Here is an 18,948-nt window from a genome sequence, read left to right as displayed (position 1 = left end):
GAGTATTGTTAGTGACCTAGGAAGTCCACTCATCTGATCACTGTGTTTGAGTATTGTTAGTGACCTAGGAAGTCCACTCATCTGATCACTGTGTTTGAGTATTGTTAGTGACCTAGGAAGTCCACTCATCTGATCACTGTGTTTGAGTATTGTTAGTGACCTAGGAAGTCCACTCATCTGATCACTGTGTTTGAGTATTGTTAGTGACCTAGGAAGTCCACTCATCTGATCACTGTGTTTGAGTATTGTTAGTGACCTAGGAAGTCCACTCATCTGATCACTGTGTTTGAGTATTGTTAGTGACCTAGGAAGTCCACTCATCTGATCACTGTGTTTGAGTATTGTTAGTGACCTAGGAAGTCCACTACTCTGATCACTGTGTTTGAGTATTGTTAGTGACCTAGGAAGTCCACTACTCTGATCACTGTGTTTGAGTATTGTTAGTGACCTAGGAAGTCCACTACTCTGATCACTGTGTTTGAGTATTGTTAGTGACCTAGGAAGTCCACTCATCTGATCACTGTGTTTGAGTATTGTTAGTGACCTAGGAAGTCCACTCATCTGATCACTGTGTTTGAGTATTGTTAGTGACCTAGGAAGTCCACTAATCTGATCACTGTGTTTGAGTATCTCTTCAGAATGCCGCCGCTCGTCTTGTATGCTGTAAACGTAAATCGGACCACATCACTCCAGTACTGAATGACTTACATTGGTTACCAGTTGATGCCAGAATTAAATTTAAAACTCTGCTGATAACTTTCAAGATAATTAATCATATGGCACCACTGTACTTATCAGAAATAATTAGTCCATATGTACCTACAAGAAATCTTCGTTCAGCGGAAAAGCTGCTTTTAGTCAGACCCACTGGTATTTTCAATAAGACTTACGGTCAGAGAGCATTTTCAGTCTGTGCACCCTCTCTCTGGAATTCACTTCCATTAGATATTAGAAATTCAAAGACCATTGTCAATTTTAAATCCGCACTCAAAACTAACCTGTTTAAACAACATTTTTATTAAACTTTTCGGGGTTTGTGTGTGTGTGTGTGTTTTGCTTTGTTTTTACAACTTCCTTTAACAATTGTACTTTTTAAATAAATTCTGTGTATTGTTATGGAAAGCGCACTGAGACGCAGTGTAGTGCGCTCTTTTATAAGAAATAAATTTTATTATTATATTATTATTATGTGTTAGTGACCTAGGAACTCCACTAATCTGATCACTGTGTTTGAGTATTGTTAGTGACCTAGAAGTCCACTAATCTGATCACTGTGTTTGAGTATTGTTAGTGACCTAGGAAGTCCACTAATCTGATAACTGTGTTTGAGTATTGTTAGTGACCTAGGAAGTCCACTAATCTGATCACTGTGTTTGAGTATTGTTAGTGACCTAGGAAGTCCCACTCATCTGATCACTGTGTTTGAGTATTGTTAGTGACCTAGGAAGTCCACTAATCTGATCACTGTGTTTGAGTATTGTTAGTGACCTAGGAAGTCCACTCATCTGATCACTGTGTTTGAGTATTGTTAGTGACCTAGGAAGTCCACTCATCTGATCACTGTGTTTGAGTATTGTTAGTGACCTAGGAAGTCCACTCATCTGATCACTGTGTTTGAGTATTATTAGTGACCTAGGAAGTCCACTAATCTGATCACTGTGTTTGAGTATTGTTAGTGACCTAGGAAGTCCACTCATCTGATCACTGTGTTTGAGTATTGTTAGTGACCTAGGAAGTCCACTCATCTGATCACTGTGTTTGAGTATTGTTAGTGACCTAGGAAGTCCACTCATCTGATCACTGTGTTTGAGTATTGTTAGTGACCTAGGAAGTCCACTCATCTGATCACTGTGTTTGAGTATTGTTAGTGACCTAGGAAGTCCACTCATCTGATCACTGTGTTTGAGTATTGTTAGTGACCTAGGAAGTCCACTCATCTGATCACTGTGTTTGAGTATTGTTAGTGACCTAGGAAGTCCACTCATCTGATCACTGTGTTTGAGTATTGTTAGTGACCTAGGAAGTCCACTCATCTGATCACTGTGTTTGAGTATTGTTAGTGACCTAGGAAGTCCACTCATCTGATCACTGTGTTTGAGTATTGTTAGTGACCTAGGAAGTCCACTCATCTGATCACTGTGTTTGAGTATTGTTAGTGACCTAGGAAGTCCACTCATCTGATCACTGTGTTTGAGTATTGTTAGTGACCTAGGAAGTCCACTCATCTGATCACTGTGTTTGAGTATTGTTAGTGACCTAGGAAGTCCACTCATCTGATCACTGTGTTTGAGTATTGTTAGTGACCTAGGAAGTCCACTCATCTGATCACTGTGTTTGAGTATTGTTAGTGACCTAGGAAGTCCACTCATCTGATCACTGTGTTTGAGTATTGTTAGTGACCTAGGAAGTCCACTCATCTGATCACTGTGTTTGAGTATTGTTAGTGACCTAGGAAGTCCACTCATCTGATCACTGTGTTTGAGTATTGTTAGTGACCTAGGAAGTCCACTCATCTGATCACTGTGTTTGAGTATTGTTAGTGACCTAGGAAGTCCACTCATCTGATCACTGTGTTTGAGTATTGTTAGTGACCTAGGAAGTCCACTCATCTGATCACTGTGTTTGAGTATTGTTAGTGACCTAGGAAGTCCACTCATCTGATCACTGTGTTTGAGTATTGTTAGTGACCTAGGAAGTCCACTCATCTGATCACTGTGTTTGAGTATTGTTAGTGACCTAGGAAGTCCACTCATCTGATCACTGTGTTTGAGTATTGTTAGTGACCTAGGAAGTCCACTCATCTGATCACTGTGTTTGAGTATTGTTAGTGACCTAGGAAGTCCACTCATCTGATCACTGTGTTTGAGTATTGTTAGTGACCTAGGAAGTCCACTCATCTGATCACTGTGTTTGAGTATTGTTAGTGACCTAGGAAGTCCACTCATCTGATCACTGTGTTTGAGTATTGTTAGTGACCTAGGAAGTCCACTCATCTGATCACTGTGTTTGAGTATTGTTAGTGACCTAGGAAGTCCACTCATCTGATCACTGTGTTTGAGTATTGTTAGTGACCTAGGAAGTCCACTCATCTGATCACTGTGTTTGAGTATTGTTAGTGACCTAGGAAGTCCACTCATCTGATCACTGTGTTTGAGTATTGTTAGTGACCTAGGAAGTCCACTCATCTGATCACTGTGTTTGAGTATTGTTAGTGACCTAGGAAGTCCACTCATCTGATCACTGTGTTTGAGTATTGTTAGTGACCTAGGAAGTCCACTCATCTGATCACTGTGTTTGAGTATTGTTAGTGACCTAGGAAGTCCACTCATCTGATCACTGTGTTTGAGTATTGTTAGTGACCTAGGAAGTCCACTCATCTGATCACTGTGTTTGAGTATTGTTAGTGACCTAGGAAGTCCACTCATCTGATCACTGTGTTTGAGTATTGTTAGTGACCTAGGAAGTCCACTCATCTGATCACTGTGTTTGAGTATTGTTAGTGACCTAGGAAGTCCACTCATCTGATCACTGTGTTTGAGTATTGTTAGTGACCTAGGAAGTCCACTCATCTGATCACTGTGTTTGAGTATTGTTAGTGACCTAGGAAGTCCACTCATCTGATCACTGTGTTTGAGTATTGTTAGTGACCTAGGAAGTCCACTACTCTGATCACTGTGTTTGAGTATTGTTAGTGACCTAGGAAGTCCACTACTCTGATCACTGTGTTTGAGTATTGTTAGTGACCTAGGAAGTCCACTACTCTGATCACTGTGTTTGAGTATTGTTAGTGACCTAGGAAGTCCACTCATCTGATCACTGTGTTTGAGTATTGTTAGTGACCTAGGAAGTCCACTCATCTGATCACTGTGTTTGAGTATTGTTAGTGACCTAGGAAGTCCACTCATCTGATCACTGTGTTTGAGTATTGTTAGTGACCTAGGAAGTCCACTCATCTGATCACTGTGTTTGAGTATTGTTAGTGACCTAGGAAGTCCACTCATCTGATCACTGTGTTTGAGTATTGTTAGTGACCTAGGAAGTCCACTCATCTGATCACTGTGTTTGAGTATTGTTAGTGACTTGGAAGTCCACTCATCTGATCACTTTTTAGAGCCCCTAAGAAATTCCTGTTTAGTTCACAATCAGTGGTGTGTCCACTATTCCTTACTTGTATCTGACAGAGCTCTGAATTGCCTCACTGGCTGCTGTAATGTAGCTCGAGGTTTTGCCTTGGTATTTGGGTTGACCTGCACCGCCATCTAACCAAAATACATGTACCAAGGCAAAACCTCGATCCACAGAACTGTAGCTATGGCCTTATTTGGTGAGAATCCTAAACCCAGGAACAACACAGCCCTGCCACGCCGAGCTTTGGGAGCCATCATTATTTATGACTGGGGGTGTGATGGGGTCAGAGGAATTTCATCAGAAGCTCCTAAGTTTTGAATAACCCCCAGCAACCATGATGAATTTGAGTAACCCCTTTCTCTAAGTCAGAAATTTTGACTGAAACCCCCATCACTATTAAAGTTAAATACCAATACATATAATAGTAAAATTTACAAAAATACAGCAATAGTAAAGACCTTTCAAATTCTGGTGTACCCTGCTAGATTATCATTGGTTATCTCATGACGGTTGAAAAAGGTGAAATCAACAAAATCAATGTCTAAGTCACAACAAAATGTAGATATAAAAGCTCATGGTATAGCCAGTATCCAATCATATAGTATTGTTTACTTTGTATGAGTATCGTGACCAGTGTTCCCACTAAGGCTTATTTGCGCACTAATTGCACAGTGTCTCCGACTGCTCTCGCAGTGAAATTTCATGTTTTGCGCAACTTTAGTCTCAGTCATTTCGATCGGTAGTTTTGGAAACGATAACTCAGGGCGAACTGTGCGATCTCAGCGTAGATTTAAATTCCAAGTTTCGGGTTTAGCGCCCGTTGGTGGCGCAGTTGCCACCAAAGTTCATTGTACGTTGTGACGTACCTCAGTAAATTAGCATATACATGAACGGACCCAGCTGTGAGGCAATCAGGCGTATCTCAAGTTGCGCACCCTTTCAAAACCTTAGAGGGAACACTGATCATGACAGGGTTTTCACTAAGATATCTGACAGGGCAGAATTTCAAAGTGGGGGGGGGGAGAACAAACAGCAGGCTTAGGGGGAAAGTGTCAGAGGGGGTTGCATCCTCTCTTGCGTGGAAAATGTTGTAATTGATTCCTGCAATTGTGCAGCCTGGTGCAATCATAGAGGCGTTTTCAATCTGTGATTTTACAAAGTAAACCTGTCAGAACCCCACACGGGAGTGCACGAGATGGGGGTTGCCCTCTCGCATGGAAAATTTTGAGAATTTGAATTGTGAAATGGTGCAATCTGAGAGGCGTTTCAATTCATATTGCACCCCAAACTGAGTAACCCCCTTATCTCCACATTTGGAGCAACCCATCTTGTAGTTTTCAATTTTTTGAGTGGCCCCTTTAGATTCCTCCGATTCCCCAGCCATAAATAACAACGGCTCCCTGTGTCTCCCTTAGCCCTGCATAGATTCTGTGTGTTCCCAGTGTTGTGGAGGCCGTGCAACACCGTGAACACACACCATGATCCATACGCAGGGCTTAATAATTGTGTCGGACCTTGTCAAATATGCTGACACAGGAGTACCTAGTGAACCATTATTTTTAGGGGTGCCCAATAGGTATGAGGGACTGAATATAGCTATAAGACAATTTGCCTAGTTCAGTAAGTCATATGTTCTGTTAACTGTGATGCTTCAGTGGTTCTAGTGGCATCTGGCGCTCAGGTCAAGGGTCTCGCTACAGTACCACTGCGAGCAAACCTATTCGCGTTTTCGGTAGTTTACTACTTCACACTGTCGGCTACCCCTAAAAAATAATGATAGAGCCGGCTGGGTATTTCTGTCGCAGCATTTGATAAGGTTCCTTGTGTCTATCTCTATGGTATTTTGTGCGTTATTTGCAGTGTTTTGAGATACACACCGGAAAACCTACACCTTTGACCCTGAAAAATTATCTTTTTCTTGGTCACATAGGCCGTCAGAGTGTACCAGATCACAAGTACTTATATACTGGTGTTTCACCTTAGAAGTGGAACCACAGCTGCTGTGGTGCATGATGTTTTCGGGCAGGATTTCTTCCGTTTGTTGGCTGGTTTTGACGTTCACGTTTTTACCGGTAACCCGTGGGCAATGAATGGCGGGGTTAAAAACGTGAAAGTCAAACCAGCCCATAAAAGGCAGAAATCCCGCCCGAAAACACCACAGCTGCGGACCTACAGCGAGTTTCACCTCCGCTTCAGTTCAAATTGACCATACGTACCTTGTTGACTTAAAACACCGCAGTTGTTGTTGAACTTAAATGACCAGGCACCACCACAGGGTTCCACATCCGAAAGAAGATGATCCTTGTTCATTAGTTCCACCGATTCCATCTTTGTAATGCAAATTTTGCTGAAAAATATATCAGAAATACATAAAATTCACTGAATTTGCGCCTAACCGCACGGCGACGACTATGTATACGGAGCCTGGAGGGAGTACGTACCCGGGGATCCATGTGCCAAGCTTTGGATGAACTTGTGACCTCTCAACTGAACTTAGAAACATCCGGGCCGTTGGGGGCGTTTTGCACAAAGACACGGACTGCATTAAAAAATGCTGGAAAATGGGTTTAGTTGGAGTAATCCCGATTGAAATTTTAATTTTTTTCAATCCATCCTCAAAACCTCAAAAACCTTTTAAATCACCCTCTACTTGATCGAAACTGTTCAAGAAACCCCTCATAATCATCCTTCGGGCTGTCGGGTTGTGTGCGACTATTCATTGCACAATTTTCAAAAGTATCCAACAGTGTCCAATTCTACTAATCACAGGTCATTAAAAACTTTCTATCAGATTTTATCAGATTGTTAGGTTTTCCAATCAATAACAATGTCAATCTACAATCAGTATCTAAAATTGTTTATCAGTCAGAAAGTATGATTCTCATCTCTTTTCAAGATATTTTGTCGTCTCCATGGTAGCTTTCTCTGTTGTTTTGCTGATGATGATGACGAATAGTGGGGATGTACGTTTTGTCTGTGTAGGCCCTAACAATAACATGTTCTTTAAAAGCACTTAACAAACAAATATGCTGAAATTCCAATGTACCCTCCATGTCAAATACAATCTGTACAATATGTTTATTTGCATCGGTGACAAACAAATGGGACAGGAGCTACAATTTGATGATAATATTCTGACACCTTTCTTTTCGCGTATTCTTTCTTTTCCTGTATTATGTACAGTCTATATACACTAGTCTATATCCAATTCAGGTGTTAATATATCAATACAGTTTGTATTGATATTGGAAGTGAATACTTGGTATTCCCTTTACAATGTAGAAAAAAGAAACTCTAGTATGGAAGACATGTCTGCACATTTTAATCTCAACAAATATAGAATTACTTTCTGCATAACAGGCATTGTCTATAGTATTGTTGTCTACCGGCTTCAAGCACGCCACAAATACTAGTAACTGCAATATTGAAACATCCGTTCGGGGCGCTTTGCCGGAGACACTGCTTCTTCGCCATTTTCACTACAGGCATGGCTTTATTTAGGGACTGGATAGAAATTACTCACTATTGGGGATGGATTTGTTTTTCAAAATAATGCTGCGCGAAAAATGGTAAAATTTAAAAGTGTTTGCCATAAAATAAGCAACCCTCCCAAAATTGCCATGCAAGGGCCAAAAGGTTTAAGTTTCAGAAACGTTCTTATTAGCTTTGTTTTACTGAGATTCACTTCGCAAGACCTCAAGATTTTGAAATAGAAAGTACGTCGATCTACACATTGTGAACAAAATACAACGCCATCGACTATTGAGAATTGAATTAATTCTAATCCAAACTAGGAATCAGTTGTCAACAAAAAATAATGAACATTAAACATGTATATGCTGAATTGAAACGTTGAAGAAGTGAAGAGGCACTGCAGCCGATACAGCTTTTATTCTTTATGTTTTGGTTTTTTTTTCGACTCAAATTTACTTAGCTCCTTTTATAAATCATTTAACAGAATGTCTACGGCGGATGAAAGCAGATAAAAGCGTGAATGGTTGAAAAATGCCGATAAAAACTTAAAATATCAAAGGTTTCATCAGCTGTAATTTTCGATATGTTTTCCCAGATATTGTGCTTGCAGAATTCTGGTCCCGATACGTCAATACATTTTGTTAGCATTTAACATCAAACACTATTTTCGTCTAAGCATAAACCACACAGCGAAGGTATACAGGATTTGACCAGTTCACGACATATGAGCACGAGCGATAGCGACTGCATATATGAAGTGGACTGGTCAAAACCGAGTGGTATACCGATACAGGGTGTGGTTTATTGTTATTATATCATAAACAGTATGTATACTGAAATTCTGGCGTCTAATGTCACAAAAGGATTTTTTGCTCTTGCCGAGAGCTCGCGCATATGCCAACCGCGTTATAATTGCTGATATATCACGGTTATTTTCACGTCTCGGCCATCAGATCGCAGTATTGATTACATCATCAATATTCTGGTATGATATATTTGTCAATAATAACGTGGTCTATTGTACTTACATGATAAAGCCGATGCTTTTTATTTTGATAGACCTCAGAAAAAAAAGAAGGAACCACATTCGGTGAGTGAACATCATCATAGTATCAAAAGTTACGCTTGACTTTCAGTCGATTGACTTATCGATTCAGTCAAATATGCTTGCTTCATAACTTTCCCATTTTTCAGTTCAAAATAATATATGGTTTAAAATATATTTAAAATATTGTGTGAATTTTCATTCTTACAACTTTTGTTGTTCCAGTGTCAGGTGTGTACATTACTCAGGTGGCTTTACCGGACGACTGATGAAATGAACGTGCGCAATATCATGCACACAGTCATGACAATTTTTTGTTGACTGTTCTGAATGAAATCCGAGAACCATAATCAATGTATTATATAGTCCTTTATAATATACCCACCCCATATCGCTAAATCTTGGTGACGTTGACCGTAGAATATCACCCATGATGTTGTAAAGTAAACGTCGATATGTGTACGATAAACGTAATGAGTTTTTGTGTGTTCCCGAACTACATTTGCAAATATTAGATAGTAAACAACACGATTGGAACTAAATTGGGATAATTGGATTGGCAGAATTTCACAAGAATTTTAGAAATTTCTCTAATTTTACTCCATATTAGCTTACCATCTTTAATATTTTATTCAAAATTTACGATGCTGTTGAAATGTTATGAGTAAGAATCAGTGCATGATAGTATCTAATGCAATATTGTTCAAAACATATGAACTATATTTATATTTGAATTGAAAATATGACAGTTTGCCTGTAGTTTTTCTTTACTGAAACACTAGTAATAATCTCAGTTTGTCATTTTTCTCGACCAAAATGAAGTTTTTCGATTGATTTACAGTTAAGTCAGTCAGGGTCTTTTAAAATGTGCCCTGACTCAATTCAATGTTTATGAAGCCTTAAATTCATGAAAAAGTCAGGGGGCATTTCAAAAGTGCCCCAACTCAAAATTCGTCAATTAGAGAAATTTTTAAGCATTTTATCTCCTTTCTTCAGTACATTTACACAAAAATGAACTTATTTTCATAAAAACGAATCCGATGAAAGAGGTATGCAATAAATGTTGTGTTTTCGTTGTTTTGTCGGATGAGAACAATATTTCAAATTTTACACTATTCTATCATTTTGTAAAATTTCAGCTGTAAAAATTTCGATTTCGTTACATTTCCTAATAATTACTCTTCTCCAATTTTCCCAAATTAGTTCCAATCGTGTTAAACAGAGTAAACAAACTAGATGGCTGCATCTCTCGCCTACGATACGATGTGGCTGACATGAAAATTTGAACGGCTTTAATGAACAAGGATGTTTCGGGTAGCGAAGGGAGCGTTGGTTTTTTACGGGAGGGGGGTGGTGGAAATCAGGAGGTAAGGCAAAAACCGAGTTATGACAAGACAACAGAATTGACCCAAAGGATATAAAACAGAATGCGAACATGGTTTCACTCTGTCTGAACAGGCAGCATAAAAGAGCACTTTTGTGCACAAAAATAATGTTTTCAAGTTGAACAAAAGAAATAAGTGTCATGGCAATGTTCACGATATAACTTTTATAACAATGGGAAAACTAGCTTCAATTTTTGAAAATATGGTGTTATATGAAGTGTTTGCAAAGCTTTTTGAACTTTTTAATTCCATACACATTTAAACATCCAGAAGACTTTTGGGACAAATGCCTTTTTTATCAGTATTCCGACGAGTCACTTTGACTGCTTGATGGTAACCCAGTCCAATTTCTGTCAACAGAAGAGTACATGCACACGCGCACACACACACACACACAGAGGCAATTTTTCCAATCTGCAAGAATAGCTTCCATTGGCACATATACCACTGTGTATGGCCATATGGGAAATAAAAAACCTGCAATATTTTAGGACGATTTTCGCAGTGTTTGATCCCAAAACAAAATGCCACATATCTTCTTCAAGAATTCCCAGCTCAAATTTTTACATCATGTTTACATCAGGCCAGATGGTAGGAAATATATTTACAACCTTAGGCATTTTTAATTAACGCTATGAGTGCTATCATTCGAATGTAAACAGCACTTAAATTAGTTACAGATAGTGAAATGCCTTCCACTGTGGGGGGAGGGGTGATTAAGACATCTGGAATTATCCTGGATCCAAATTTTTCATTAGTTCTTATGTGTCTTACATGGAAATATTGCAAAAATTGATCCGTAATGAAAAAATTACCTCAGCTTTATCTGGGTCAAATTTTACTACAAATCGATGCACAATATGACAAAATTATGTTCACAGCCTTCGAAACTGTCTCACAACATATCCTGGGTTGGTGTAGGTCATTTAAGGTCACAAACTGAGAAAACTACTTAAAATATAAAAATTTGGGGGCTTCCCAACACTTTCAGCAGAAAGTTTATCTAATAACATCCCTTAGGACTTTTGCACCAAATTAAAAAGCTATCAGATAAGCAATTTTGAGAACAAGTTTTCTTGACCAAAAATGACAAAATTGTTTAAAAATACAAATTTGTATATTTCAGGACAACTTCCATATATCTAACTATTGTCATCCGCGGACATCTGTGTACCAAATATAAAAGCTTTCTGTCCAGGGGCTTTAAAAAGAAAATATTCTTTACGATTTTTTGACCAAAAATGACAAAAATTGCTCCAAAACAGTAATTTTTCAAAGTCTGTCGTAATTTCAACAAATTAGAAGGGTAACACCCTTGCAAACATCCAACCCAAATTTGAGAAAACTGGGCTGGCGGTTTCAGAGAAGAAGAATGTTTACTTAAAATGAGGAAATAACCAAAAAAATTCAGCAAAAATTTAAAATTCAAGATATCTTTACGACATACACAAAACTGTATAAGGTCTACCTAAGGTACTTGCATACTAATTTTCAAAGCAATCAAAGCAGCGGTTCCGGAGTTATTGGTTTTTGACAATTTTCACATTATTTAAGCTCATTTGCATAATTTGGGCACTGCAAACTTCATTTGAACAAAATCGCATCTACAGCCCAGGATGCATCCACAGACCAAATACCGCACTAAAAAGAGCAGCGGTTCGTGAGTTTTTGAAGTTGACGGACATACTGTACGTACGTACATACATACATACATACATACATACATACATACACCACCGACTTCAGCTTATATGATAATCTCACATTGGTATAACCAAATGTGAGCTAAAAACAGTCTGAAGCTGTAATTCAATGATTTGAATAATACCATAATCATCATGCATGGTTACAGTCACCAAATTACCCCTCTCAGTGCTGAAAGATCAGCCATACAATGACCAACCTGTCACAGAGGAACACTAGACAAATATTTTTCAATAATATTGTAATAACAGTGCCCTCATAAGAGCTTCTGTAATTTATTGGCAGTACTTACAGCAGCATACAAAAATATCCCTAATTTCAGGACCAGACTTTACAAAACATTTAGCAGAGCTAGTTTATTACACAGACTTTGTATGAGATGAAGCAAATATTGTCAGCCGTATGAGTGTAACAGCAAAGATATCAATATTCTGAAGATACAGTCAGGAACAAATTGTTAACAATCTAGATATCGAATGCCCAAGTTCATTTGTTCTATTGGTATTTCATGAAGTCATATATGTAAGTGTGTACACCAAGGTATATCAAGGATGGTTTTGTTGTTTGGATTTTTTTCCTAGTTAACATCAGCAAGGCCTGGTATTTTAAGGTTAATATGTTTATATTAAGACAAGTTTCCCCCCTTTAGTCCTACACTCTTTGCATTCACAAGGTTTGACATGTTATTGGATCAATTTGTATGCACAAAGATTTTTCTCTAATGAAAATCTTTTACCAGCTTACATTGATGTTTACATGTGAAAAGCTTTTGCATGCATGTCTTACATCATTCTTTGCCTTCAAGAGGTCTGTTCTTCAAAGGGTCATCGCATGTCTCTTATGTCTGCCCTAGGATTCTATAAATAAAACAAACAAAACTCGACAATCCTGTGTAATTGGTGTCAGACTCTTTATTTCATTGCTATGACCCATCATCAGATTTCATCAATATAAGTCTCATAGAATCATTATTTCAAGGTAAAATATCACCATGGTCTTTGTATTTGTACTGTCTAATATCTGAGCTGTTGTGTTCATGTGATCTTGAGTGGGTGAACATATGCCTTTTAAGATGTCACTTCAGTGTGAATGTTTTACCACACTCTTTATATTTATGCTGTCTGATTCCCAGAATGGATCTACAAGTGCCTTCTAAGATTAGTGTGTAAATGTTTTACACACTCTTTACATTCGTGGGGTGACACCCGAACTGATCAACAAATGCCCATTAAGACCCAGTGTTCTTTTAAATATTTAACCACTCTTTACATTCATGTGGTCTGATTTTTGAATGGGTCAACATGTGAATTTTCAGATTGCCCTTCTGTGTGAATGTTTTACCACACTCTATACATTCATGCGGTCAAACACCTGAATTGATGAACATATGCATAATAAGACCATCTTCTCTTTTAAATGTTTTACCACACTCTGCATATATGTGGTCTGATCTCTGAGTGGGTCAACATATGCGTGTTTAGATGGCCCTTCTGTGTGAATGTTATACCACACTCTTTACATTCATGCTGTCTGACACCAAAGTGGATCAACATATGCCCAATAAGACCATCTTCTCTTTAAAATGTTTTACCACACTCTTTGCATTTATGTGGTATGATCTCTGAGTGGGTCAACATATGCCTCTTTAGATTGCTTTTATGATTGAATCTTTTACCACACTCTTTACATTCATGAGGTCTGGCACCAGAATGGATCAACATATGGTCAATTAGACCCCATTTCTCCAAAATGTTTTACCACACTCTCTGCATTTATGTGGTATGATCTCTGAGTGGGTCAACATATGCCTCTTTAGATTGCTTTTATGATTGAATCTTTTACCACACTCTTTACATTCATGAGGTCTGGCACCAGAATGGATCAACATATGGTCAATTAGACCCCCATTTCTCCAAATGTTTTACCACACTCTCTGCATTCATGTGGTCTGATCTCTGAGTGGGTCAACATATGCCTCTTTGATTGCTTTTATGACTGAATCTTTTACCACACTCTTTACATTCATGAGGTCTGGCACCAGAATGGATCAACATATGGTCAATTAGACCCCCATTTCTTCGAAATGTTTTACCACACTCTCTGCATTCATGTGGTCTGATCTCTGAGTGGGTCAACATGTGCTTTTAAGACTATCCTTCAGTGTAAATGTTTTACCACACTCTTTACATTCATGCTGCCTCACACCAGAATGGATCAACATATGCCCAATAAGATCCTGTTCTTTGTTAAATGTCTTACCACACTTTTGCATTGACGTGGCCTGATCTCTGTGTGGGTCAACATCATGTGCTTCTTAAGACTGCTTATGTGGCTGAATCTTTCACCACAATTTATACATTCACGCAGTCTGGCACCAGAATGGATCACCATATGCCTTGTAACATCATCCTTTCTGCGGAAACATTTTACCACACTCTTCACATTTATGTGGTCTGACACCAGAATGGGTCAACATATGCATTTTAAGACTGACCTTCTGTGTGAATGTTTTGCCACATTCTTTGCATGTATGTGGTCTTATATTTGAGTGGGTCAACATGTGATTTTTAAGACTAACCTTCACTTTAAATGTTTTACCACACTCTTTACATTCATATGGTCTGATCTCTGAGTGGGTCAACATATGCATTTTAAGACTGTCCTTCACTTTAAATGTTTTACCACACTCTTTACATTCATATGGTCTGATCTCTGAGTGGGTCAACATATGCATTTTAAGACTGACCTTCAGTGTGAATGTTTTCCCACACTCTTGCAACTATGTGGTCTTATATTTGAGTGGGTCAACATGTGCCTTTAAGACTGTCCTTTATTTTAATGTTTACCACACTCTTTACATTCATGTGGTCTGATATCTGAGTGGGTCAACATATGCATTTTAAGACTGTCCTTCAATGTGAATGTTTTCCCACACTCTTTGCAACTATGTGGTCTTATATTTGAGTGGGTCACCATGTGCCTTTTAATATTGCCCTTTAGTGTGCATGTTTTGCCACACTCTTTGCATTTATGCTGTCTGATCTCTGAGTGGGTCAACATATGCCTTTTAAGACTGCTTTTATGGCTGAATGTTTTACCACACTGTTTACATTCATGTGGTCTGATCTCTGAGTGGGTGATCATATGCGTTTTAAGATTGCCCTTTTGCGTGAATGTTTTGCCACACTCTTTGCATTCATGCGGTCTGATCTCTGAGCGGCTTAACATATGCCTTTTAAGACTGCTTTTATGGCTGAATGTTTTACCACACTCTTTACATTTATGTGCTCTGATATTTGAGTGGGTCAAAGTATGTGTCTCAAGATTGCCATTTGAGACTACCGGTAATGTTTTACTGCACTCAACGCGTCGGAATGGCCTGAGTTCAGAATGGATCAATGCAAGCCCCTCGCATTCACTTTCTTGTGCCCCTGAATAATTCAAGCCATGTGCTCCATCATCACTGCTGTTCATATAAATTTCACCACACTCATTGCTGATTTCACCATCATTGTCGTCACCATTATGAGAATGGTACTCCACCAAACTGAAGGAATCTTTGTGTAATGTAGTTTGGTTTTCAATATGATCACCCTCATGGTGTGGAGTTGAGTCTTCATCCCTGTTCTCTGGTTTGGACACATCATATTCCAATGTAATCAGCCCACGTAGCACAAGGCTTTGTACAATTATCGATACATCTGTTAGTTAAGAGATAAATATCAAGCAGTTAAAGAGTAAGGTAGTAACATCCATGGCTCCATAGAGCACTCTTGGTACAGAGAGAGGTAGGCTTTTGATGTTAATGATGACTTCATGTACCGGTAATATTGGACAAAACATGGACTTTTTCATGGATTTTATTGGATTAGTTAAGAGCACATCAATAGCCATCATACCAATCTTCAATCCAAACCTTATATGTCAAAGGTCATATCTATAGCACTGCACAGCAAGGGACAGATTATGAACAAGTCATTGACAATGACATAGTCTCCCTTGAAATGTGGACTTTGTCACTAGAAGTGACTAAAAATTGAAGTCAATATAATGCGCATGAAAAAAGAAACCGCAGGTAGCAAAGACCTGATTTTGACAGATGTTCATATTGGATTGGATTGTAAACAAGTAGACATTGTATGTCCTTTTACCAAGTTGGACAGAATTAGGTATGTCATGCCCTGGCTCATGAAATGTCAAAATTCAACTAATCCACAAGAAACAAGTCCAGGCAATGACTCTTGACATAAGAAAATCAGAACACCAGATGTGAACCAAAAATGTCCCCAAACAGAAGAGACTTCGTATAATAGCTATTGATACATGTACCGGTACTGCTAAATTTAAAATGCCTTTCTTGACTGGTAAATCTTTGTATGATCAACATCGGCAGAAAGTGTCATCAGATTTAGTGCCATCATTCAGAATATAGATCTCTAATACAAACATTGTTTCCCTGTTTAACCAATCTGGGCTGCCACGCTAATGACAAAAGGTCATTAAATAAGTCAAGCAATAATTTATCAACAGGTTGTTGCTGTTCAATTTTACACTACTAGTAGAGGATCAACATCAGTACCATGTTCCATAAAATTTGATGCAGTATATCTGGACATATCACACTAATGAGGAAAATACATTAAATATACAAATTAATTAACATGATAGTGAAAAAGTCCTTATACACAGGTAAAGCAACAAGAGCTCAACATCTCTACTAAGTTTCAACAAATCTGATGAAGTATTTCTTGATTTATCAGCCTTCTTACAAGAATTCATTTAATATGCAAATTGGCAATTAATTGACATGATACTGCCTAATGTCTTCACACACTATCAGAGAATAACGAGATTAACATCTCTGTACAACGTTTTTTCAATTGTTGTGCAGTATTTCTGGACATAGCACACTAATTACGAATGTTCATTAAATATGCAAAATTAATTCATTGACAAGATATCACTAATTTTTTTCTGCACTATTACAACGCTGTGTGCAAAACATCTGTACTGAGTTTCATCAAATTTGCTGCAGTATGTCTAGACATATTTCCTTAATTACAGAAAAGATCAAATATTCAAATTAGTGATTAAATGACATGATCCTGCAAAATGTCTTTGTACACAGTTATATCTTTTGGTATATGAATATCTGTACCACGTTTCATCAATTTTGAGTAAGTATTTCTCGACATATTATACAATGATGAAATTCATTATATCTGCAAATTAACAATTACACTATAGATTCTGCTAAATGTCTTTGCATACTGCTACACTCTTGTATATCACCATCTGTACCAAGTTTCATCAAATATGAGTCGGTATTTCTTGATATAGCACCCTATTTACAAAGTCTCAAATATGCAAATTAGCTTCTAATTGACATAATCCTGCTAAATGGCTTTGTACAAAGTTACAGCTCTGGTACATAAACATCTGTAAGGTTCATATAATTTGAGTCAGTATTTATTGAAGTATTACAGGAATTATGAAAATTCATAAAATATGCAAATTAGCAATTAATTGACACACTACTGAGAGATGTCTTTGTGTTCTATCAGAGCTCTGTGTGACCAACATGTGTACAAACTTTATCAAACTTTGTGTACTGGTAGTCTCTTGAGAAAGCTCTTTTTCAAAAATAACTAATTATGCAAATAGTACTAATTATACACGCCACATTGAAAATAATGGGAGTGCACATGTATCTCATAGTGTATTATCCTTGTACCAAGTTTGAAAGGAATTGACTCAGGCATATCTGAGATATCTGCATGACGGACCGACGGAAGGAGCCTAAACCATAAGTCCCCTGGACTTCGTCCTGGGACTAAAAAAGTATGGGCACATATGTAAAATATTTAAGTCAAAGTTGTGAAAGCAATATATATTTTTAACACTTCAGTCCAATATGAGTATACATGAAAGCATAGCTATCAAAACCATGAGTGATCAGAGAGATCAATATCAAGTAAAACCTCAGCATATGACATGAAAATGTCTGACAATCAGTTTGTATTGGCTGCAATATTTTACAATTACAAGTGGTATAGCCACAAACTGATGATATCAAATCACCGTACACAATACACATTGCCATAATTACAAGCCTCTGGGTTTTGCGATTTCACGTCATCAGTTTGTGGCCATACCACTTGTAAAATGATGCCATCTTGGCACAAATTGCTGACTGATCACCTGAAGCTGATGCTAAACATCAATGAATTATGTAAATCAATTCTGGCATTCATACTTCACACAATGGCGGCCAACAAATACATTTCTGGACACATTTTTCCTGTTACAGTTCTCAGTAAACAACTTCAAGTTAAATGAGTGAAAAGTCAGCCAATTTCCTACAGGGCGCAGGTCATTTACCAGCCTTACACACAAAACACAGAGAAACACATGTATTTCCAAAAACATGTGCATATTGGTTTGTTTGTACCACCATCACATGATTATTTTTGTTAGAGTCTGTAGAACACATTGCATCTATTTTATTCCAGAGTAGAACTATAGACTGACTTGATAAAAATTTCAAACAAAAATAAAGGGCTAAAATGTACGGTATGTACTCAAAGTCTGCAAGAAGTAATCTAAAAACCAGGGATTGAGATCTACCCATAAACAATAAATTCTCGATGGGATTTGAATTCAAATGTATGGCACCCTGTCAGCTAGCAAAGACATCACAGTCCAAACATGACTTAACAAAAATCCCCGTCCTTAAAAAGTGTGGTGTGGTTCAAGTAATCATAACATACTTCTTCCAATTTCTCTGACTGTGACCCCCTCCTCCACACACTGTAGTTCATTGTAATTCATTGAGCACCCCAGTAAAGCTCATACAGAAGGCCTGTGACTTCAGAATTTCAACCCTTAAACATAGGGCCAAAGTCCCTGAAGCTACTATAGACATGGATACAAAATTAAGTATTTCCTGACTGTATGAAATTATCTCACTAAAGTCATCTTAGGGACCTGTATACCAAATATTAAAGCTGTCTGACCAGCGGTTTTGAAAAAACAAGCGACTCAACAGTTGACAGAGCTCTGCTGTGTTATGTAGAGAATAACCTTTTGTGACACATGTATTGATGAAGAAGGTGGATATCTTTGATAGCTCATTTCAGGATGGCCTGACCAAAAATGGAAAAAAAAATTCCGTAACAATACAGATTTGCATATTTCATCACAATTTTAACA

At 37.9% G+C, this 18,948-nt stretch overlaps 2 protein-coding genes across 2 annotated transcripts in view; both read right to left on the bottom strand.

The window, feature by feature from the left end:
* The window catches only part of LOC139134003 (zinc finger protein 493-like), a 29,526-nt gene extending 22,926 nt beyond the window's left edge, over positions 1-6,600 (bottom strand). Inside the window, exons 1-2 of the mRNA XM_070700836.1 lie at positions 6,570-6,600; positions 6,345-6,475 (exon numbers count right to left, since the gene is read on the bottom strand). Coding sequence (XP_070556937.1) covers positions 6,345-6,456 — 112 coding nt within the window. The 5' untranslated portion in view covers positions 6,457-6,475; positions 6,570-6,600. The remainder of the gene's footprint in view (positions 1-6,344; positions 6,476-6,569) is intronic.
* Positions 6,601-13,991: 7,391 nt separating this feature from the next.
* On the bottom strand, positions 13,992-18,567 carry LOC139133738 (zinc finger and SCAN domain-containing protein 16-like). The gene is made up of 4 exons (XM_070700505.1): positions 18,507-18,567; positions 15,093-15,437; positions 14,315-14,448; positions 13,992-14,024 (listed from the first exon to the last, which is right to left on the bottom strand). The coding sequence occupies exons 1-4, from the start codon at positions 18,565-18,567 to the stop codon at positions 13,992-13,994; spliced, it is 573 nt and encodes a 190-aa protein (XP_070556606.1).
* Positions 18,568-18,948: the final 381 nt, after the last annotated feature.

This window comes from Ptychodera flava, chromosome 5, assembly GCF_041260155.1.
Source record: "Ptychodera flava strain L36383 chromosome 5, AS_Pfla_20210202, whole genome shotgun sequence".
Taxonomy (NCBI): domain Eukaryota; kingdom Metazoa; phylum Hemichordata; class Enteropneusta; family Ptychoderidae; genus Ptychodera; species Ptychodera flava.
This window is presented reverse-complemented; position numbering and strand designations above follow the sequence as displayed.

Excerpts from the sequence above, each read along its gene's own strand:
- LOC139133738 (XM_070700505.1), bottom strand. The coding sequence starts at position 18,567 with ATGAATTACAATGAACTACAGTGTGTGGAGGAGGGGGTCACAGTCAGA. Across the intron at positions 14,449-15,092 it reads ATTCCGACGCGTTGAGTGCA|AGATCAGACCATATGAATGT; the intron begins GTAAAACATTAC and ends TGACCCACTCAG. Across the intron at positions 14,025-14,314 it reads GTAAAACATTTAAAGTGAAG|AGATCAGGCCACGTCAATGC; the intron begins GTTAGTCTTAAA and ends TGACCCACACAG.